A 20,111-nucleotide genomic window follows, 5' to 3' on the forward strand; every position below is an offset into this window, starting at 1 on the left:
CTTGCTCAGCCTTAAAGTTACATATTTTAAAAACTGTTTGCAGGTTTCTAAACCTGCAGGAGCTCTAAATCTACAGGATGACTGTGGGGGCGGGGCTTCCCCCGCTGGCCAGCTGGCTGGGGGCGGGGAGAAGCCTGTCAAAATGGGGGATCCCCTGCTGGGATCTGGGGATTGGGAAGCCTAGGGAGGCACCTCACTTCCCCCTTTTTTCTTTTTCCCTTTCCTGAAAGCCCATTTTCCTGCTTCCTTTTCTCCTCCTAGGGTTGCTAACCTCTTGCTAGCACCTGGAGATCTCCTGGAATCATTGGACTACAGAGATCAGTTCTCCTTATGGTTGCCAGGTTGAAATACCTGGGGGTGGATCCTTGGGAAGGTGAAGTTTGGGATGGGAAACAATTCCAGCAGGGTATAATGCCACAAAGTCCACCCCCCAAAGCAGCCATTTTCTCCAGGAAACTGATCTCTGTTATCTGGAAAGCAATTGTAGTTCTAGTGATCTCCAGCCCTCACCTGGAGGTTGGCAAGCCTAGTTCCAATGTAGGAAATGGTTGCTTTGAAGGCTGGAGTCTATGGCATTATACCTGTCTGAGGTCCTGCACTTCCTCAAACCCCACTTTCCCTATGATCCACCCCTCAAATATCCAAGAATTTCCCAACCTGAAGTTGGCAACCCTGTTTTCCTCCCACCAAAAACCCAACTGACCTTTATCTCCCCCCTGACTTCAGTTTTCTACTACCTCACTCTTTACAGCCTCTACCTAGGAAAACTGCTGCCTTTCTCCACAGTGGGAGCCAAAGCAGGTTACATTATTCTCTCCTCTTTTTTATCCACACAACAACTCTGCGGGGTAGGTTAGGCTGACTGGTTCAAAATCACAGCTAGCTTCCACAGCAAAATGTGAATTCAAACCTGGGTCTCAGAGACCCAGCTCTGAAACTCTGCTATACCACACTGTCTTTCATAGGGTGGTTGCTGTTTAACATAGCAAACAGCCAGGTATAGTTCAGTCATGCAATTTGGGTGGTATCAAGTTATCCAGAGGTTGCTTCCAGGCCTAGCTGGGACCTGGCGCTTTTCTGGGCTAACAACTGAATTCCAGGCAACAGAGATCTGCCCCCTAGAGAAAATGGCTGCTTTGGAGGGTGGATTCTATGGCAATATATTTGGCTGAGGCCTTTCTCCTACCCAAACCCTGTCATTTATCTCCATGGAACCAATATGTCTAAAAAAGCTTAACTCTATGCTGTATTGTGTGGCGCTTGTGTTCTAATGCAAAACAAACACCAGGATTTGGTTAGATGGAGAGTCTTGTAGAGTAACCTGCAACTTAACTAAGCAGGGTAGCCATTCTTATCATGATGGGTAAAATTATCTATGCCTGTGTTTTGTCTCTATTTCAGAATCCCATGGTATAATGTGTTTTTTACAATACAGTATATTTTCCTAGAAAGTTATTGACCAGCTATTCTTCTGAGTCTATTTAAAACATTTCTGCTTATCTGATTTGTTTAAATCTAGATACGTGCTACTCATTAAATAAAATAGCTTTCAGCTGGACGAAATAGTGAACTAATTTGAGTGGAGGTTGAAAGCAATTTTTGTCCATGGTTACAATGCACATATAATGTTTTGTGAAAATATATACATTACTAATGGGGGAAAAATCTGTATAATGCCTTGAAGTTATAGATTCTTCCCATTAAAGAGCAATCCACCTCTCCCATGCAGCTTCTAAACTTTGGAAACTGGAAATTGATTAAGAATAGTGTGAAGAAAAAGTTATATACTCATTGGGTTGCCATCCATCAGCTGGTAGGTAGAGATTTCCTGGAATTACAACTCATCTCCAGCTGACAGAGATCAGTTTACCTGGAGAAAATGGCTGCTTTTAAAAGTGGATTCTGTGGCATTATACCCAACTGAACCTCTCCCCAGCCTAAGCACTGCCCTCCTCAGACTCCACCCCTATAATCTCCAGGTATTTCCCAGTCCAGAGCTGGCAACCCTAATAATAAAACAGGAGAGAAATACAAATCCAAAACCCATTAATGACAGCAGCAAGTTCAGGAGAATTTTTTTTAAAAAAACAGAAATGTAACCAAGACCATTACTAAAAGAATTTCCACTATTTCTTTTCTCTGTCCTTAGTTATTATTATAAAAATATATTTAATACATGTTTATACTGTGATATTTCTTCTATCCTTTTCTATTGAAAATATATTTTTCACAGAGTGAAACAAAGTTGTCTCTATACTTTAACTAGATTGATGTAACTGCTACATGCATTTTTTCAGACACACTAATGGGGATGCACATGTGTGCATTTATGAGAAAGGGCATGTCTAAACAGTTTTAATAAGAACTTGTTTGATATGTGATTTATAGTCTCTCATTATATGTGCATTTGTCCCAAACATATTTGCTTGGAAGGAAGGCCCAACTCACAGAGCGTTTTCAAATATTGCCAGATAACAGCAGCTACCAGCTAAATTCACAGTCACTTCTGGATTTAGCTAGTGGCGCTTCTTGCAGTGTTCAAAGTGGAACTTGCATATGCTAGAGAAGTAGAAAAATTCATTCATTCAATCAATATAGCATCTTCCTCCCAGGTGGGGACCAAAAGCACCTTATACCATTCTCTTGTATTCAGTTTTATCCTCACAACAACCCTGTGAGGTAGGGAAGGCTGAGCATGGCCACCTAGCAAACTTCCATGGCAGAGCAGGAATTTAAATCTGGTTTTCCCACACTCTAACCATGCTGGTAGAACTACCCTGCAAGCTCTCTTTGAATATCAAAAGTAAGTTAACGCATAAGTGACTGCATATTTGGGAAGATGTCATTGCAGGTATATTTAACTGCAAAAAGGGATCACTTTTAAGCTCATTTGTTGTGTTACTGGGTTACATTTTATATACTTAAATAACACTCATAATATTACCAACATGGGCTGAAATGTTACATTTCTGTCAGTGAAACAGAAACAATAACGTTTTATGTTTCTTCCAGCATCTGGGTGACTGGCACTTCAGTAACATCCCAGAACAATCTCCCAAACAAGCAGCCACTTGGTAGCCTCCAAACCAGTCCCATTTAGAAAGCCATCCATGTGCCTGTGCTTGCTCTGCATATCCAATGGTGGCTCACATGCTACCATGAATCAGAAAAGGGACTGCTTTAAAAGTGGCTATCACAGGATTTCTCGTTTGTGTGAACTTGTCTTCAGTCCCAGCATTTCAATGAACAGCAAAAGATTATGGGCAAAGCTACCAAACTAGCATAAGGTAGACATCAAAGCTCTGGAAAGACAGGAAAGCTAAACCCAAAAAAGAAACATTTCTTTTACACTGGAGACTGAACTTTTAGAAATTATGGCTTGTATGGCTGCTTTCCCATATGAGATAAGGTCAACACTCCCAAAACACTGAAATGTGCAATTGTCATAAACAATTTTCAACCATATGAAGCAAAACATGTTTCTTCCAGTCCTGTGGTTGAGACGCAAGTTGCAGAATGGGAGTGCCTGCATGTACAAAGTTAACTTGGGTATTGAAACACAAAAATATTTGCATCCATTAAATGTTTAGGCAAAGTTGTGGTGCTAAGGGTGTTAAGAAGTTAAATAAAAGTGTAATCTGACACAGCCATTTACACTGAAATCATAGCTATATAAGGAAAAATAATTTGTATAGTTCTGTAATAAGCCAACTGTTACTGTTCACTGAAACAAAACAAGAGAATCAGCCTTCCAAAACCTTCTTGCTCTATCTGTTGGTTACATACAAGATGCCCTTTTCAGAATCTCTAAACGCTAAATTAAGCAACAAAATCTTGCAATGTTCCTCTTATATCATGTCTACCCTTTAAGTGTAAATGAAAAATGCTCAAGTATAGTGTTCCTTCACATCAAATGTATTAATGCATTGTGCTATCTGTCTCTATGTTGTGCATGGCTTTCAGAGCATGCAGATGTGCTCATCTTTAGTACACAGCAGCACATATCCCATGCAGAGTTTGGAAAATACAGTCCAATAGAAGTACAGATATTTGTAGAACATTTTCTTTTATCATATGGCTATTGAAGATTATAGCTGGAGGGACTAATTTATCTTAAGTGGTTGATATAATGTGCACTACCAAACAGACTACTTGTTTCCTGTATATCTGCTTGGTTTATTTCTCTAATGGACAACATTTTTATATATACTGCTATTTCCTTTCTCTGCCAGAATCTTGTACTGATCAAGTTACCTTAGTGTCATTGGCTTTGAATGGATGATAACGTAGCCTTAGACAAATGGAGAGTGACGCTATCACTAGACTGCTCTCCCATTGTACTGACTGAAAATCTTGACAAACAAAGCAGGGGAAAAATGGAAATATTTCCCCAACATTGGAAAAAATGGAATAAAATAAACATTAGGGAAAATGCCAGTTTGATTTGTTTTCCAATAAATAAAATCGCTGGACTACAGAAATATGCCATAATAAAACTCCTACATTGAGTGAATAATTGCCTTGTTCACCAGTAGCAAATGCTTGTGGTTTTGCAGCATAAGTATCAAATGTGACTATACAGTCTGCATAGCTGCACTGTACAGAATAGTTGACAACTATCATGTATTGCATGTTGCTTAAAACAACTTTTTGAGGGATAATTCAGTATACAGAAGAGGCAAATAAAAATATTTAAATCTGAAAAAAAAATAAAATTAGCCAATAATTATAATAATTTTGCAAGTTACTCCAAATCAGAAGAGACAAAAAGGACCCTTAGATGTCCAAGCAAATATATCTAAAAACAGAGCATCACAAAAATGTGACAGCTCATCATTTTCTCTAATTGTTCAGTCTGTGCACACACAAGTATTCACTGTCAATTGTCATTGGTCCTTTTGGCCAAGAATTCTAAAACCTTCCATACTAGCGATTCAACTATTACAAAGTAAATGTAACAATACAACCCATACATTTGGAATTTAGTTAACAATAAAATAAATATTTATGTCAAAAAAATTTCTTTCTTGATTGCACATTTTATATGGAAGCTAAAAGGTCACAAAACATGAAAAGAAATGTCAATTGACTTTGTTTTAATCTACCATCAAACTTTAACATATCAAGAAGGTAACTGCTCCAAGCCAAGAAGGCTTTAAACTTCCAAAGAAGTCCGTGAAAGCTTTCCAGATACTTTACTGTTATATAGAGTTGTACATCCATGCCAAACTATTCACCGGTGTACAGCAACAGTCTTGTAGTGGGCTAGGATGTTATTGGCAGTTAACTGAGGGAGAAACTATGGAGTGAGGTTAAAAATTCCAAACTGGAAGTATTAACGTAAACATTATGTGTTTCCTGTATGATTAGAATTTTGCAGTTCTTGAAGCTGGGAAGAGCAGAAAGAAGGAATGAGAATGTCTTTCCTTTTAGAAATGCTGAGGCACAAAACACAATCGCTTCTAGAACTTTCATACATGAAATCCTTTCTCTTGTATGTGCATCATATGTAATCGCAGAGTCTGTAAACTGCTCAGTATTCGTCTCTGATGCCCAATAAGTATAACACCAATTCTTCTAATGTCACTGTAATAATAATAATAAAAAAACAAGTTTAGGAATCACTCCGGCAGCAGTACATCATAAACATAGAAATTAAATTATTCTCTGTGTTGTTAGCTATCACCTGTAAAGCTAATAGATAGTTTGGAAGGATACTTAAAATAGTTAAGAATAGAGGTGCATAGCCAACTGTGAAAATGTACACAGCAAGGAAAACAATGGAGAATCCAACCAAACAGCCACATGATCTGTCTAAGCACATTTTTGTGTATTGTGCCAGCAATTTCACACAGCATAAATGAAGCAGTGAACAGCATACCCTGCATTTAAAAGACGTTCTAGAACAGAAAGATAATTAAACACTTGCACTGTTGCTTGGAGGGCCACAAATGGCAAAACCACTGGCTCTCTTTTTCTCCCTCTCTCTCCAAGCAGAAATAGTGAGAAAACTGCATGGGAAAACGTAGTATTTTTATCCACACTTTCTGTACATGTGGGAGTTGTTACCCACTTCTCAGGTAATAACCAGTTCCAATATTATTCATTTTTAAGAAAATCCATCTGTGGCCTTTGAATAGATTAGGACAGGGGTGGCCAAACTTGCTTAACATAAGAGCACATAGAATAAATGTCAGATGTTTGAGAGCCACAAGATGGATGGATGGAAGGAAGGAAAATAGATGGGAAGGGAGAGATTGAAAGAAAGCAACTTTAAATGCATTCCCTGGGCCACTGGCTGACTTAGCTTGGAGAAGTGATTTAAAGCCAGCCAATGGAGTGGTGGAGGCTTTGAGAGACACACAATATGTGTGAGAAAGCCACATGTGGCTCCTGAGGCATTTGGCCACCCGTGGATTAGAAGCATAGATGTTTACCTTTGATCATAGATGTTTGCCATTGAGCTGCTTTTCTCAAAATCTGCTCATAAACTCAGTAAGGAACAAAAAAAAAAAAAAAGAAATCAACATGCAGCTAATTTTGTGCTATCTGCTATCATTCCGTCCCAATATGTTTTCAGGTTGTTATGATGAAAACTATGTTTTAAAAATACTTTTACAACTAACTAGGATGGAATGGGATTAAGAAATTGCTGCCAACAAAAGTATGGGATTTATATAGATAAGAATAAAAATGTCTGACTTATTGGATTTCCATGGTCCTAAGGAAGTCAAGTCTGAAGAAATATTTCTTATTTCAAAAGTAGGGAAGAACCCCTCCCCACCAAAGCAGGTCTTTTTCAATGAGGCTCTTCTCTGTAGCAATGTATGAATGGACTTACTCAATACTCATTCTTGAAACAAGATCCATAGTAGTATACCCTGCTGCCATGAAGTTATTTTTGTATTGGCCCATTTTTATTGAGTCCAGCCAGTCACTGACTGACACAAAGAAAGGGTATTCAGGGACTTCACCAGGTGAATCTGGCATTCTATAGGGAAAAATGGGAATGAAAAACACATAAATGTTCAGCCTTAGTTTTCTCAAGATATATTTGTAATAAAAGTGTTATCAGATGAACCAAGCAAAGAAGGTTAGATTCTAACCTCACTGGATTGGATCCTATGACCTGCAAGCTCAAGATATTAATGGAAGCAGATCTTTCCCATAATCCTACAATATTCCCTTGTTGTCAAGCTCTGTATAGATTTCAAATAAACTACTGACAATTTTCACATGCACTGAGTTGATTGGGATCAGTAACAAGCAAAATCTCACACTTGTGATCCCAAAAAGTTCAGGAATCAGGGAACCCTCATGAACAAAAGATCATGTAACAAGGGTGGCTGCAGTAGGGAGGGAGAAACAGATAAAACAGCCCCATCTCTGTCTTTCCTGCCAGTGTCCTTTCCACTGGTAGAAGGACTTCTGATGGTTGAAGACAGCATGCAAGAATGATTATGTCCAATTCAGTTTTTTGCTCTCTGTAAAAAGTAAAAGTGCAAACACTGAGTCATTACTGACTTATGGAGTGATGTCACATCATGATGTTTTCATGGCAGACTTTTTACCTCATGTTTTTTTTGTCTACAATGTATCCTTGACAAAGACAGGTTGCTTACCTGTAACTGTAGATCTTCGAGTGGTCATCTGTGCATTCACACTCATGGAATAGAGTGTGCAATCTAGAGCATGCAACCTACGTTCCTCATCCGAGGAAGATGTAGGATGAAAAGTGGGAAACCAAACTTCTAAGTTGAGGTGGAACTGAGAAACCACCTGAGAAACCAGTTGGAGCAGGATTGGGAACCAGTTCTGGCGAGGCCACCAGGGAGTCACCAGGATACAGCATGGTCTCTCTCTTGCAATCTTGTTGACTACCCTCGTCAGTAGTGGCAGAGGTGGGAACAGATAAAGGAACTGACCTTCCCATGGGAACAGCAGACCGTCTCCCAACGACTCTGGATCTGAGCCCCCTCTGGAGCAAAACAGAGGACATGGACGGTTTTCGGCTGTGGCAAAGACATCCACCTGAGGATACCCCCAGAGCTGAAACACGGGTTGAAGGAAGCGCCAATGTAACTCCCACTTGTGCGGGGAAGCTGCACCCCTGCTGAGAAAGTATGCTTGTAAGTTGAGGACTCCTGGGAGATGTGCTGCCTTCACAAAGATGTCGTGGTCCAGGCACTCTGACCACAGATCCAGCGCCAGCGCACAAAGCCATCGAGAGACTGTCCCTCCCTGTCTGTTGATGTAACACAGGGCAGTGGTATTGTCTGTTAGCAGAGCAACAATCTTCCCCACCACCATGGGGCGGAAAGACCAAAGAGCAAAGTGAACTGCCAGCAGTTCCAAGTAATTTATGTGGCAGTGAGTCAATTTCAAAGGCAAAGGACCCCCCACACACAGATCGTCCAGGTGGGCCCCCCAACCCCATAAAGATGCATCTGTTGTGATAGTCACAGTTGGTGCAGGTAGATGGAAGGGAGCTCCCTGACAAATGTTGTCCTTTGACTTCCACCATTGCAGTGTTTGCAGTGTCACAGGTGGAATTACAAACCTCTTTCGAGGTGAGTCCCATAATGGGCGAAACTGATGAAGAAACCAAAGCTGTAGGCCTCTCATCCTCAGCTTCGCAAAGAGCAGCATGCTTGTAGTCGCCGCCATCAGCCCCAGCATCCGCTGCAGCTGCTGCGCCGTTTCCCCACTTTTGACTCTTCAGAAGTTCGACAAGGTTGATAATGTCCATCGCTCTGCTGAGGCAGAAACGCGCAATGAAGGTTCGTATCCAGCAAAGCCTCTCAGAGTGGACATTCTGAACTTCTGGTACACAATAAATTTGTTCAGATTCCGAAGATCCATAATTGGTCTTAGACCCCCATCCCACTTGCGAACCAGGAAGTAACGAGAGTAGAAGCCTCCCGTCCTGGCTTCCATAGGGATCCTCTCTATGGCTTGTTTCTGTAAGAGGTTGCTCACCTCTGCCAGCAGAGGTGGGGAAGGGGGAGTGGTAATTACCACAGATTGGTTCGGAATCTGAGCAAAATCTATTTTGTAGCCTTTGGCTACGATGGAAAGCGCCCACCTGTCCATAGTGATGGACTCCCAGGCCGACAGGAATGGGCGGAGGCGGATAGACGAAGTGGAAGAGGGAACGGTGATGCATGCTGCCAGAAAGTCAAAAGCCCTGCTTTTGAGGGCGAGTGCCCTTGGACTTGCCGGTGGTCTGTGCTGAAGCATAATGGTTTCTGTTGTTCCCCCTGTATGGGGACCTACTCTCAGGTTGAGCAGAGTGAGGTCTCCACTGCTGTTCCGGGGAGAACTTTTGGTACGGCTTCTTTGCTCAAGGCTTGTGCCACTGTTTCTGTCTCGCAGCTCTGGAAGATGCCGGTATGCCCAGGTTCCTGGAAGTTTTTATACTTTTATCCATTTCCTGGAGTGCATTGTCAGTAGAGCTGAACAGGCCTTCGCCCTCAAAGGGCAGATCCTCAATGAAGGCCCTGGTGTCCTGCTGGAGAGCCATGGATCTGAGCCAGGAGTGGTGGCGGAGGCAGACGGCAGAAGTGATGGTCCTTGCTGAGACGCTGACCATGTGCTTTGCTGCAGCCAGTTGTTGTCTGGCTACTTCTTTGCAGCCGACCTCTTCTCCTCACTCAGGGAAGACGGGGGGGGGGGGGTTAGTTGTTCCCACACTGAGTATTGGTATCTAGCCATTCAGGCGGCATAGTAAGATACCTTTACTCCCAGCACCCCAGCAGAGTAGAACTTCCTCCCGATGTTATCCAACTCCTTTCCCTCCTTGTCTTGTGGAGAGGAGTGCGTCTTGCGGGCCTTTGACGAGGAGGAAGTGACCACCGAATTTGGCTTTGGGTGTGTAAAGAAGAACTCAGCCCCGGACTCTTGGACACGGTACATAAGGTCCAACCTTCTCGATGACACGGGTGTAGAAGCAGGCTTCGACCAGGGCTCCTTCACCACCTGTAGGATGACCTTCGTCGCCGGCAGGGCAACCGCTGTAGACATATCCTGCTGCATGATGTCGAACAAATTATTGTCTACAACAGGTTGTGGCTGTGTCACTGGAAGCGCGAGGGAGAGTGCCATCCTCTTCATCAGGTCCCCGTACGACTTCAGATCCTCCGATGGTGAGATGGGAAGATCCTCAGCCGTATGAGACACTGGGGAAGGTTCCAAAGCCCGGTCCGGATCATTGGTACCGACCTCGGAGTCTGACGATGAAGATTCTCTGTGTAGAGAACATTCTGAGAGCACCAGATTAGACTCTCTGACGGGCGACCAGATCGACACCGACGACTGAGGTTGGACTTCCTCCACCACCACACCGCGTCTGTCAGGCGGGACAGAGATTGATGCCGAAGGATGCCGTCTAGAATGTTGAGACAGCCTGGACATGTGGGATGCCTCAGACTGCTGGTCCCAGTCTGCAAACTCGCGAGGAGGGTACCATTGGTACGGTGGGTAGGGATAAGCGTAAGGAGGCCATTGGTGCTGCTCCCATGGTGGAAGTGGTGGGAAGTGATGAGCTACTGTAGTCAGTTCCAGCTCTCTCCGGCCTCTCGCCTGATCCATTGGTGCCGAAGGCTCCATTGGCGCCAATACCTCCACCTCCGAGACCAAGTCGCTCTCACTGTGATGCCTGGACCCTGAAGAGTGGGAGCGCTGAGTCAGGTCGATCTCTTGTTCTGATGCCGATAGGCGCAGCTGCGAAGCACTGCCTCTTGACACCGAAGGGCTACGACGCGGGGACGCCAAGATCTTCCTCGGTGGAGCTGTCCATGTCGAAGCATCATGTGAAGGTGAAGGGGTGCAGGATGGTCTCTTCTTCCGCTTCTCCTTCAATTTCACCTTCTTTTGCGCAGATGATCGGGTCCCCAAGTCATTCCGACGCCTCTTAGCCGGGGTGTCCATTGACCCTTCAGAAGGCCATTTCGTGGAACACCCGCGCTCGACTGGCATCTCGGTCCTGAGCGGCGAAGTCTCAGCCGATGTGACCGTCGGGGCCACGGCCTAACCCATCGGTACCGATGGGCCCGATGCCATCTTTTGAGGATGAAGTGCCGACTCAACCAAAGCTGCCGAAAGCCTTGCCGCTTGATTCTTACGAGTTTGCTTAGAGAAACTCAGACAGTGTGCGCAAGAATTGACATGATGTCCTTCGCCCAGACAGAGGAGACAGAGGGAATGGCCATCGGGGGGGGGGGAATCTTCCCACAGGAGCGGCACCTCTTAAAAAAACCCCAACGTCTTTCCATAGACACCCAGGAAAAAACCCCACCCAGGAAAGTCTCTGAGGGGGAAAACACGGGGGGAAAAACAGAGCCCCGAAGGGCAAGTCCAACGAACTTCTTTTTTTAAAAACAATAGTAACTATCTAACATCTAACGGACTAACTACACTAAGAAAATAACGGGCTATATACAACAGGCAAAAAAAGCAATCCAAGATTACTTTACCGACCGGGGACACAAAAGGAGATCCTCTCAGCGCAGCGGTCAGAAAGGAACTGGCGGGATCTTCGTGCTGGCGCTGGCAAGCATGTGCACTGGGACGCCTGCGCATGCCTGTTGGTGCCGAGCGCGAAAAAAATCCCAGGCTTTTTAGGTACCGATTCGGGGATCGGCGCAGGCACTCTATCCCATGAGTGTGAAGCACAGAGACCACGAAGAAGATCTGGCAAAGCCTTTTCTCTCCTACAGCTGCTGTAGGAAGGAAAAGATCCATTTGCACTTCATAGAATGTGACTCATAGCTTATATTTACAATTAAACAAATTGTTTTTTTCTGGAATCAATCAACCATAATTTTAAACTATTTTCAGCTTCAGCTTTGTTTGTTTTTTAAAGAGAACTACTTAGAACAAAAGTAAATAATTCAGAGATGGATCTCCCTTGAGTTGTAATCCTTCATACAATTTTGTATGTCTAACCCCAACAGAAATAAATAAAATGTGTATATGCATATATTTGATTGATAGCTACTATTAATGTGGTTCCACTATGGATTTTTAGAATAAACAGGTTGACACAAAATTACACGTTTTCTTCTGTCAATAGATGACAAAGAAGAGAAGTAGTAATTCTGAATATCAGTGGCTCTCTGCTTGCTTCTTCTTTCTTGTAACTTCTTATTTACTACTTGTATTATGCAGCTGGGCATCCGCTGCTTTTTGTTACTAAAGATATAAAATGAAAAGGTAACTTCCTGCCAATAATTTAGCCTAATTCTGTGGAAATTCATGGTGACTAGTTCCATCTATCACAGCAGTACAATATCTAGCTGTCATGACATCGTGCTATCTGCTGGCATTTATCCTGACAGTTATAAAAAAGTATGTTAAAGCAAGTCTTACACAAGTATATCCTCCACTAGTGTATGAAGAGAACTGGGGTTGCGTATCAATTTGTCTAGGAAGCTGACAATGTCTGTGAACTTTGGCCGGTGGTTTCTTTCTTTTTGCCAGCAATGAAGCATTAGTTGGTGAAGAGAAGCAGGGCAGCCCATGGGAGCTGGAAGCCTGTAACCTTCTTCTATGGACAGAATGACCTATAATAATAATAATAAAAAATCTCAGAATGAGGCAAGATGATCTGGTTTTATACTTCCATATACAAACTAAAGCCAAGACCGCAGAGTTAATGATTAATGTGCTGAATTTAGATCTGAACTGACATAGAACTCATTGAGACAAATGGTCTAAGACAGGGCCAGATGTCACAGATTTCCTTAAATAAAATATATTTCTTTGTATAAAACTTCATCTCGCATGATGTATGAGGACTGCAAGGTCCCTGAATACTAACCACACTGTGTAAAACAGAAATATAATACAGATTATTTCTAAATATTTCGACTGCAACAGAACTTACTTCTAAGTAGGTTTAATTAGTTCCAGAATCTAAGCCTGCCATTTTAGAATAATGTACACTGGAGCAATATTTCAGTGATAATCCCTCCAAAGCTATTGCAGTGACATGTCTGCATCTACCCATACACCTAAAATGCAGACTTCACCACTCTACTGTGGCATTGGGATAAATATGGAATAACATATGAGATTGCACATATATTAGTATATTGGTAGATATCCCAATTCAGCTGGATTCTAAAAATGAACCTGATTCACACAGCTGGAATTCTGTAATACACTTAAAACAATGCCAACATTTAGTAGGTTACAGCAGTCCTGAAGCTCAGCAAATGAACAAACTGTTTACTACTTAGTGAATATCACAGTTATTGTCACAAGAAGTCATAACTCCCCGTGAAGTCTGTATTTAGGACCAAGTTCAAGTTCTCTTCTTTCAGCTATGGCTAATCAGAAAAGAATGCTGGTTATGGAATTCAAAGCAAATTCAGGGATTGTTTTTTTAGTTACTTATGTCATAGTTATCTTAGTTTTGCTTCCAAATTAGAGAAATCAGTGTTTAGTTCTACATGCTGGTTTTATTCCATTCAATATTCCTTTCATTCTGCTAAATAATTTATCAAAGTTCTGTGATAGAGAATTCCCTTTTGGTTGCATTTTGATAAATTTACAATCTATATGTAAAAATGACCTCAAAATGCAACAAGAGCCGGCTGACTTCATCACATTTCAAGAAATAGCACAGTGCCTTCGGGAGACTGCCCTGCATATGTTGTCTCTTGAAATCCCCAATACTTTTATCTCCAGGTTAAGACAGACTAAGTGGTGATAATCAAATGTCATAGGTGTCCTTTCCTGAACTCATCTGCCTTTGACAACACACTAAGAAAGCCAATGTTAAAGGCTGCTTATCCATTGGCTAGGTTGAATGTGTAAACTCTAATTCCAAATAATGAAAGACAGGCTGCTGACCTGTAACTGTAGATCTTCGAGTGGTTATCTGTGTATTCACACTAATGGGATAGAGCGCCTGCGCCGATCCCTGAATTGGTACCTAGAAAGCCCGGGATTTCTTTGCGCTTGGCACCAGTGAGCATGCGCAGGCTTCCCAGTATGCATGCTCGCCGGCACCAGCGCAAGGATCCCGCCAGTTCCTTCCTGACCACTGGAAGCCCCTACTGGAGGGAGACCGTCAGCAGTGGGGAAGGAGGGCAGGTAGTGTGAATGCACAGATGACCACTCGAAGAACTACAGTTACAGGTAAGCAACCTATCTTCTTCATGGTCTCTGTGCTACACATTCATGGGAGATTAGCAAGCAAGACATACCTGGAGGCGGGAAGACGGTCAACCAGAAGAGACAGCTTGCAGCACCGCAGCTCCCAGATGAGTCCTCTGCTGAGCATGCACACCCAGAGCGTAGTGCTTCATGAAAGCATGCGGGGACAACCAGGTGGCAGCCTTGCACACGTCCGTCAGGGAAACGTCTTTCAGGTGAGTCTCTTAAGGGTCGAAACTGTCGAAGAAACCACAGTTGCAGGCCTCTCATCCTCAATTTTGCAAACAGCAGCACGCTTGTAGTCGCCACCATCAGCCCCAGCATCTGCTGCAGCTGTTGCGCCGTGCCCCACTTCCAACTCTGTAAAAGATTGACAAGATTGATGATGTCCATCGCTCTCTGCTGAGGCAGAAAGGCGTGGTGAAGGTTCATATCCAGCAAAGCCCCTATGAACTGAACTGTCCATGATGGAATAAGATGTGACTTTTCCAAGTTGACCTGCAGACCTAGGGTGTGAAGAAGATGAAGAGTGGTAGTAATATGGCTGGATAAACATTCTTTCGACTATGCCACAAGGAGCCAATCGTCGATGTATGGAAAGACGACTATCCCTTGAAGCCGGAGATGAGCAGCCACAACACTCATCATCTTGGACACCCGAGGTGCAGTGGACAGACTGAACGGAAGGTCTTTGAACTGGAAGTGGTGGGAACCTACTGCAAACCAAAGGAAACGCCTGAACGCAGGATGGATGCTGACGTGGAAGTAGGCATCCTTGAGGTCCAGCGTTGCCATGCAGTCCCCTTGGTTGATGAGGGGAAGAATTGTTTGCAGAGTGGACATTCTGAATTTCTGGTACAGAATAAACTTTTTCAGATTCCGAAGGTCCATGACTGGTGTCAGACCCCCATCCCGTTTGGGAACCAGGAAATAACGAGAGTAGAAGCCTCCGATTCTGGACTCCACCAGGACCCGTTCTATGGCTTGTTTCTGTAGGAGGTTGCTCACCTCCGCCAGCAGAGGTGGAAAAGGGGGTGTGGTGATTACCACAGATTAGTTTGGAATCTGAGCAAAATCTATTTTGTAGCCTTCTGAGATGATGGAAAGAGCCCACCTGTCTGTAGAGATGGACTCCCAGGCTGGAAGGAATGGGCAAAGGTGGATAGTAGAAGAAGTGGGGGCGGTGACGCATGCTACCAGAAAGTCAAAGGCCCTGCTTTTGCAGGCAAGCACCCTTAGACTTGCCAGTGGTCTGAGCTGAAGCGTAGCAGTTTCTGTTGTTCCCTCTGTATGGGGACCTACTCTCAGATTGGGCAGAGCGAGGTCTCCACTGTTGTTCTGGGGTATGGCTTCTTGGACCAGGGTTTATGCCACTGTTTTGGTTTAGCGGCCCTAGAAGAAGCAGGGACACCAAGGTTCCTTGATGTTTTTATGCTCTTATCCATCTCCTGAAGATCATTGTCAGTGGTCAAGCTGAAGAGGCCTTCACCCTCGAAGGGCAGATCTTCAACGAAGGCCTTGGTGTCCTGCTGAAGAGCCATCGATCTGAGCAAGTAGTGGCGGCGAAGACAGTGTGATTGTCTTTGCTGACACATTGACCATGTACTTTGCTGCATCCAGTTGTTGCTTGGCTACAGCAAAGCCTTCCTTCTGCAGTTTCTTCACAGCAGACCTCTTCTCCTCACTCAGGGAAGACAGGAGGGGGGTGAGTTGCTCCCACACCGAGTATTGGTATCTAGCCATGCACGCAGCATAGTTAGATACCTTTACCCCCAACGCTCCAGCTGAATAAAACTTTCTCCCCACATTATCCAGCTTCTTTCCCTCCTTGTCAGGTGGGGAGGAGTGAGTCTTGCGAGCCTTCGATGAGGAGGATATAACCACCGAGTTTGGCTTCGGGTGGGTGAACTCAGCACCAGCCTCTTGGACGCGGTACATGTGGTCCAATCTCTGGGAAGACACAGGTGTAGAAGCCTGTAAGATGACCTTCGTAACAGGCAAGGCAACTGCAGTCGACGTATCTCGCTGCATGATGTTGAATACGGTATCGTCTATGACCAGTTGCGGTTGTGTCACCAGGAGGGAGAGGGAGAGTGCCAACCTCTTCACCAGGTCCCCATATGACTTCAGATCCTCCGATGGTGAAATGGGAAGATCCTCAGCTGTATGCGACACTGGCGAAGACTCCAGAGCCCTGTCCGGCTCATCGGTACTGACCTCGGAGTCCGACGATGAAGAATCCCTCCACATCAAGTGTTCAGACAGTACCGGCGTTGAAGCTCTCACAGGTGATTGAATCAACACCGATGACTGAGCCTGGACTTCTTCCACTGTCACGCCACGTCTCTCAGGCGGGATGGACACTGATGCTGACGGACAATGCCGAGAGTGCTGCAAAATCCTCGATAGGTGAGATGCCTCAGACTGTTGGTCCCAATCAGCAAATTTATGAGGAGGGTACCATTGGTACAGTGGGTATGGGTAGGCGTAGGGAGAAGGCCACTGGCGCTGATCCCACAGTGGAAGCGGTGGAAAATGACGAACTACGGTGGTTGGTTCAAGTTCTCTTCATCCCCTCGCCTGATCCAGCGGTGCCAACGGCTCAATCGGTACTGAAACTTCTACCTCTGAGACAGAGCCACTATCACTCCAACGACATGATCCCGATGAGTGGGAACGTTGGGTCAAGTCGATCTCGTGCTCCGATGCCAACAAACGCAACTGCTGCGAAGCACTGCCTCTTGACACCGAAGGGCTCCGATGTGGAGACGCCAAGATCTTCCTAGGCAGAGAGGCCTGCGTCAATCCCGAAGCGTCTTGAGAAGGGGAAGGAGTACAGGATGATCTTTTCTTCCGCTTCTCTTTGGATTTCATCTTCTTCGGTAGGGATGATTGGGTCCCCGAGTCATCCCGACACTTCTTAGCCGGGGTGTCCACTGATCCTTCAGAGGGCCGTTTTGTGGAACGCCCTCGCTCGGCTGGCATATTGGCCCGAGTCGGCGATGTCTTGACTGATGTGACTGTCGGGGTCGCGGATTCTCCCATCGATACTGACGGGCCCGATGCCATCTTCGAAGGACGAAGTGCCGATTTAACCAAAAAGATATCCACCAACACGGCCGACATTCTCGCTGCATGATTCTTACGCGTCTGCTTTGAGAAGCTCAGGCAGTGCAGACAAGAATCCACATGGTGTCCCTCGCCCAGACAGAGAAGACAGAGGGAGTGATCGTCAGGGGGTGCAATCTTTTTTCCGCAGGAACAGCACCTCTTAAACCCCCCCCCAATGCCTTTCCATAGATGCCAGAAAAAACCCACATAGGAATAACACTGAGGGGAAAACGGGGGAAAAACAGGGCCCCAAAGGGCAAAGTCCAACAATTTTTTTTTAATAACACTAACTATCTTAACAACTAACTAACTAACTACACTAAGAAAATAACAAACGGGCTATATACAGCTAGGAGAAATAATCCAAAGATTACTTCACCGACCGGGGACACGAAAGGAGATCCTCTCAGCGCAGTGGTCAGAAAGGAACTGGCGGGATCCTCGCGCTGGTGAGCATGCATACTGGGATGCCTGCGCATGCTCGCTGGTGCCGAGCACAAAAAAATCCCGGGCTTTTTAGGTACCGATTCGGGGATTGGTATAGGTGCTCTATCCCATGAGTGTGAAGCACAGAGACCACAAAGAAGATCAAAGGAAATTATATCAATAAATAGCAGTGATTTTAAAAAAGGCTTGCCTAAATTCAGATTAACACCCTCACTGTATTTGTTATATTACGTATAGCAATTTTTTTCTGAGTAGCACCAACTATGTAGTTTTAATTGTTTAATTGTTTAAGTTTTATCATTTTAAAATTGTAATCTGAAATTGATGTTTTAAAATGATTGTTAGCCACCCTGAGTCCGCTTGTGGAGAGGGCAGGATAAAAATCTAAAGTAAGTAAATAAAAATAAAGTATAGCGAAGTGACCATTCAGTCCATAACTTAGCAGTATTTTGTGTACTAGCACCACAAAACACCAAAAATGAGAGAACATAGATGTATTTTGACCATTTATTTTCCTTTCTGAGTTACCCTGTTTTGGCGATGTCTTCTCTATCTCTGTTTTACCAATTACAAAAAATAATACCTTTTTGGTTAAATGTTTTAGTTTGGTATAATTTTGCAGCTCAAAACCATCTGTTATGTTCAGTACTGTTAATGGGCTTTAGAAGAATGGTACTTGTGAGGCTGAAGGTTGAAAGTAATATAATACAGCATGGGGAGACTCTACTTGGGCACCAAGTTCATTTACTAACTTTTGTCCAGTCATTCCCTCTCATTTTAACCTGATTTACAAGAACAGTTTTACAAAGGGAAAAAATTATGTATGCCTCCTAAATTCCTTGGAGGGTGGCTCTAAGAATACACCTTTCCAGGAGGTTTGCTGTGATGTCCTGGCAGCTGAATAAAAATTTGCTGTAAAATCCAGAGAAGAGAATTACTCAAAAAAACTGGGTGAGATCCCTCTGGTGAGTGACAGTTCCTGAAGAATTCCTTCATATTAACTGAATTAAGCATTTTTCACGCAAAAATACTTCTCAGTTTTATCTGTTCATTAGCATCCAGGTTTCCACAGAAAGTTCAATAGCCTAGCTAATATTTATTAATTATTAGTACAGATAATTAATGGAGATATTTAGAGGTCTTGTGTGTGTGAAGAGTAACATTTGGATGAGATGTAGCTAGAAACCTATTGGAGATAGTCTTTCTGTTGTGTCTCTTGAAGAAACATTCTGCGAAATGGAATTTTAATGCTAATGGCTCCATAAATTGGATTAAGGCATTATTAGAATTGTGGAATTGACATCATTGTCTACATTTTTGGAAAAGAACAAAAGTTTCTTCATTGAAATTCAGACCATTTACAGAGGTCTTGGAGTACATCTACTTGGACATTATAAGTCTAGATTTTAAGGCTGTTCAATTTTTTTTACACAAGACACTTTGGATTCAAGATGAAGATAGTAATGGACTATTGGTCATTTCAAATATAGGAATCATGTTGGAATATCCTTTGCAGTAATTTGTGTATTTGAAAAGTATTAAATGTGTTTGTGTATATTAGTGCATGTGAATTTATGAATGCACTTTTGAATCCACTTTCTTTTAAGTGTTTGCTTTCCATTACACACTGTAAGTGAGCATTAATTGCCATGACCACAAGTTTGAATGAATACAGTAAAGCAGTTATCTGCTTGATCAAGTAACACTTCTTATACTGGAGAAATAAAATGAATATTAACAAAAAACACCAATCAGTATCCTAATGAGTAAAATGTGAGCGCTGTGTTTCCAAGACACAGTGAGTTAAATATTCATTCACATTCATAAGGGCTTGGCTTCTCATACGGGCTTCACATTCTCATACGGACTTGAGACCTGGAATTCATGCTGAATGCATGAGTCTGTTTCAACATCAACAATTTAATTCGCTTGGTTATTGAATTATTTGAAAAACATTGTTATTGAATTATTTGGCAAAAATTTCAGCTGCATCTGAAATGGAGGCTCCAATTGGATGTCATGGTTAAACAGCCAATAATATACCTATTCACAGCCCTCTCCAACCTTTTAGAAATCCGATTAAGCCTGTGGTCATCATCACCACAGCTTGTGGCAGTGAGTTCCACAAGTCCAACTGCCTATTCTGTGAAGTAGTATTTCCTTTTGCCCGTCTTGATTCTACTACACCAATTTCATAGAGTGACCCCAAATTCTAACATTGTGGGAGAAGGAGAAAATCTTTGTATTTACTTTCTGTAAACCATAGTTTTGTAGAACTCTATCACGTCTCTTTGGAATTCACTTTTTTGTTAACAAAAAAGCTCTACAACATGTTTTAGCCTTTCATTGTAAGATGTACACTCCAACCCTGTGATCATTTTAGTTGTTTT

The 20,111-nt window shown here is 43.3% G+C and overlaps 1 protein-coding gene across 6 annotated transcripts in view; it reads right to left on the reverse strand.

Moving 5' to 3' along the window:
* Positions 1-4,296: 4,296 nt before the first annotated feature.
* The window catches only part of EPHA6 (EPH receptor A6), a 778,455-nt gene continuing 762,640 nt past the window's right edge, over positions 4,297-20,111 (reverse strand). For 2 of the 6 annotated variants that reach the window (XM_060234503.1, XM_060234504.1), the window contains exons 16-18: positions 12,370-12,563; positions 6,842-6,991; positions 4,301-5,586 (exon numbers count right to left, since the gene is read on the reverse strand). In XM_060234503.1, the coding sequence (XP_060090486.1) occupies positions 5,472-5,586; positions 6,842-6,991; positions 12,370-12,563 (459 nt within the window). In that variant the 3' untranslated portion in view covers positions 4,301-5,471. Of the gene's footprint in view, positions 5,587-6,841; positions 6,992-12,369; positions 12,564-20,111 lie in introns of all 6 variants that reach the window. The other 4 variants (XM_060234507.1, XM_060234505.1, XM_060234502.1 and 1 more) reach the window with 4 other exon arrangements.

This window comes from Heteronotia binoei, chromosome 3 (genome assembly GCF_032191835.1).
Source record: "Heteronotia binoei isolate CCM8104 ecotype False Entrance Well chromosome 3, APGP_CSIRO_Hbin_v1, whole genome shotgun sequence".
Classification (NCBI taxonomy): domain Eukaryota; kingdom Metazoa; phylum Chordata; class Lepidosauria; order Squamata; family Gekkonidae; genus Heteronotia; species Heteronotia binoei.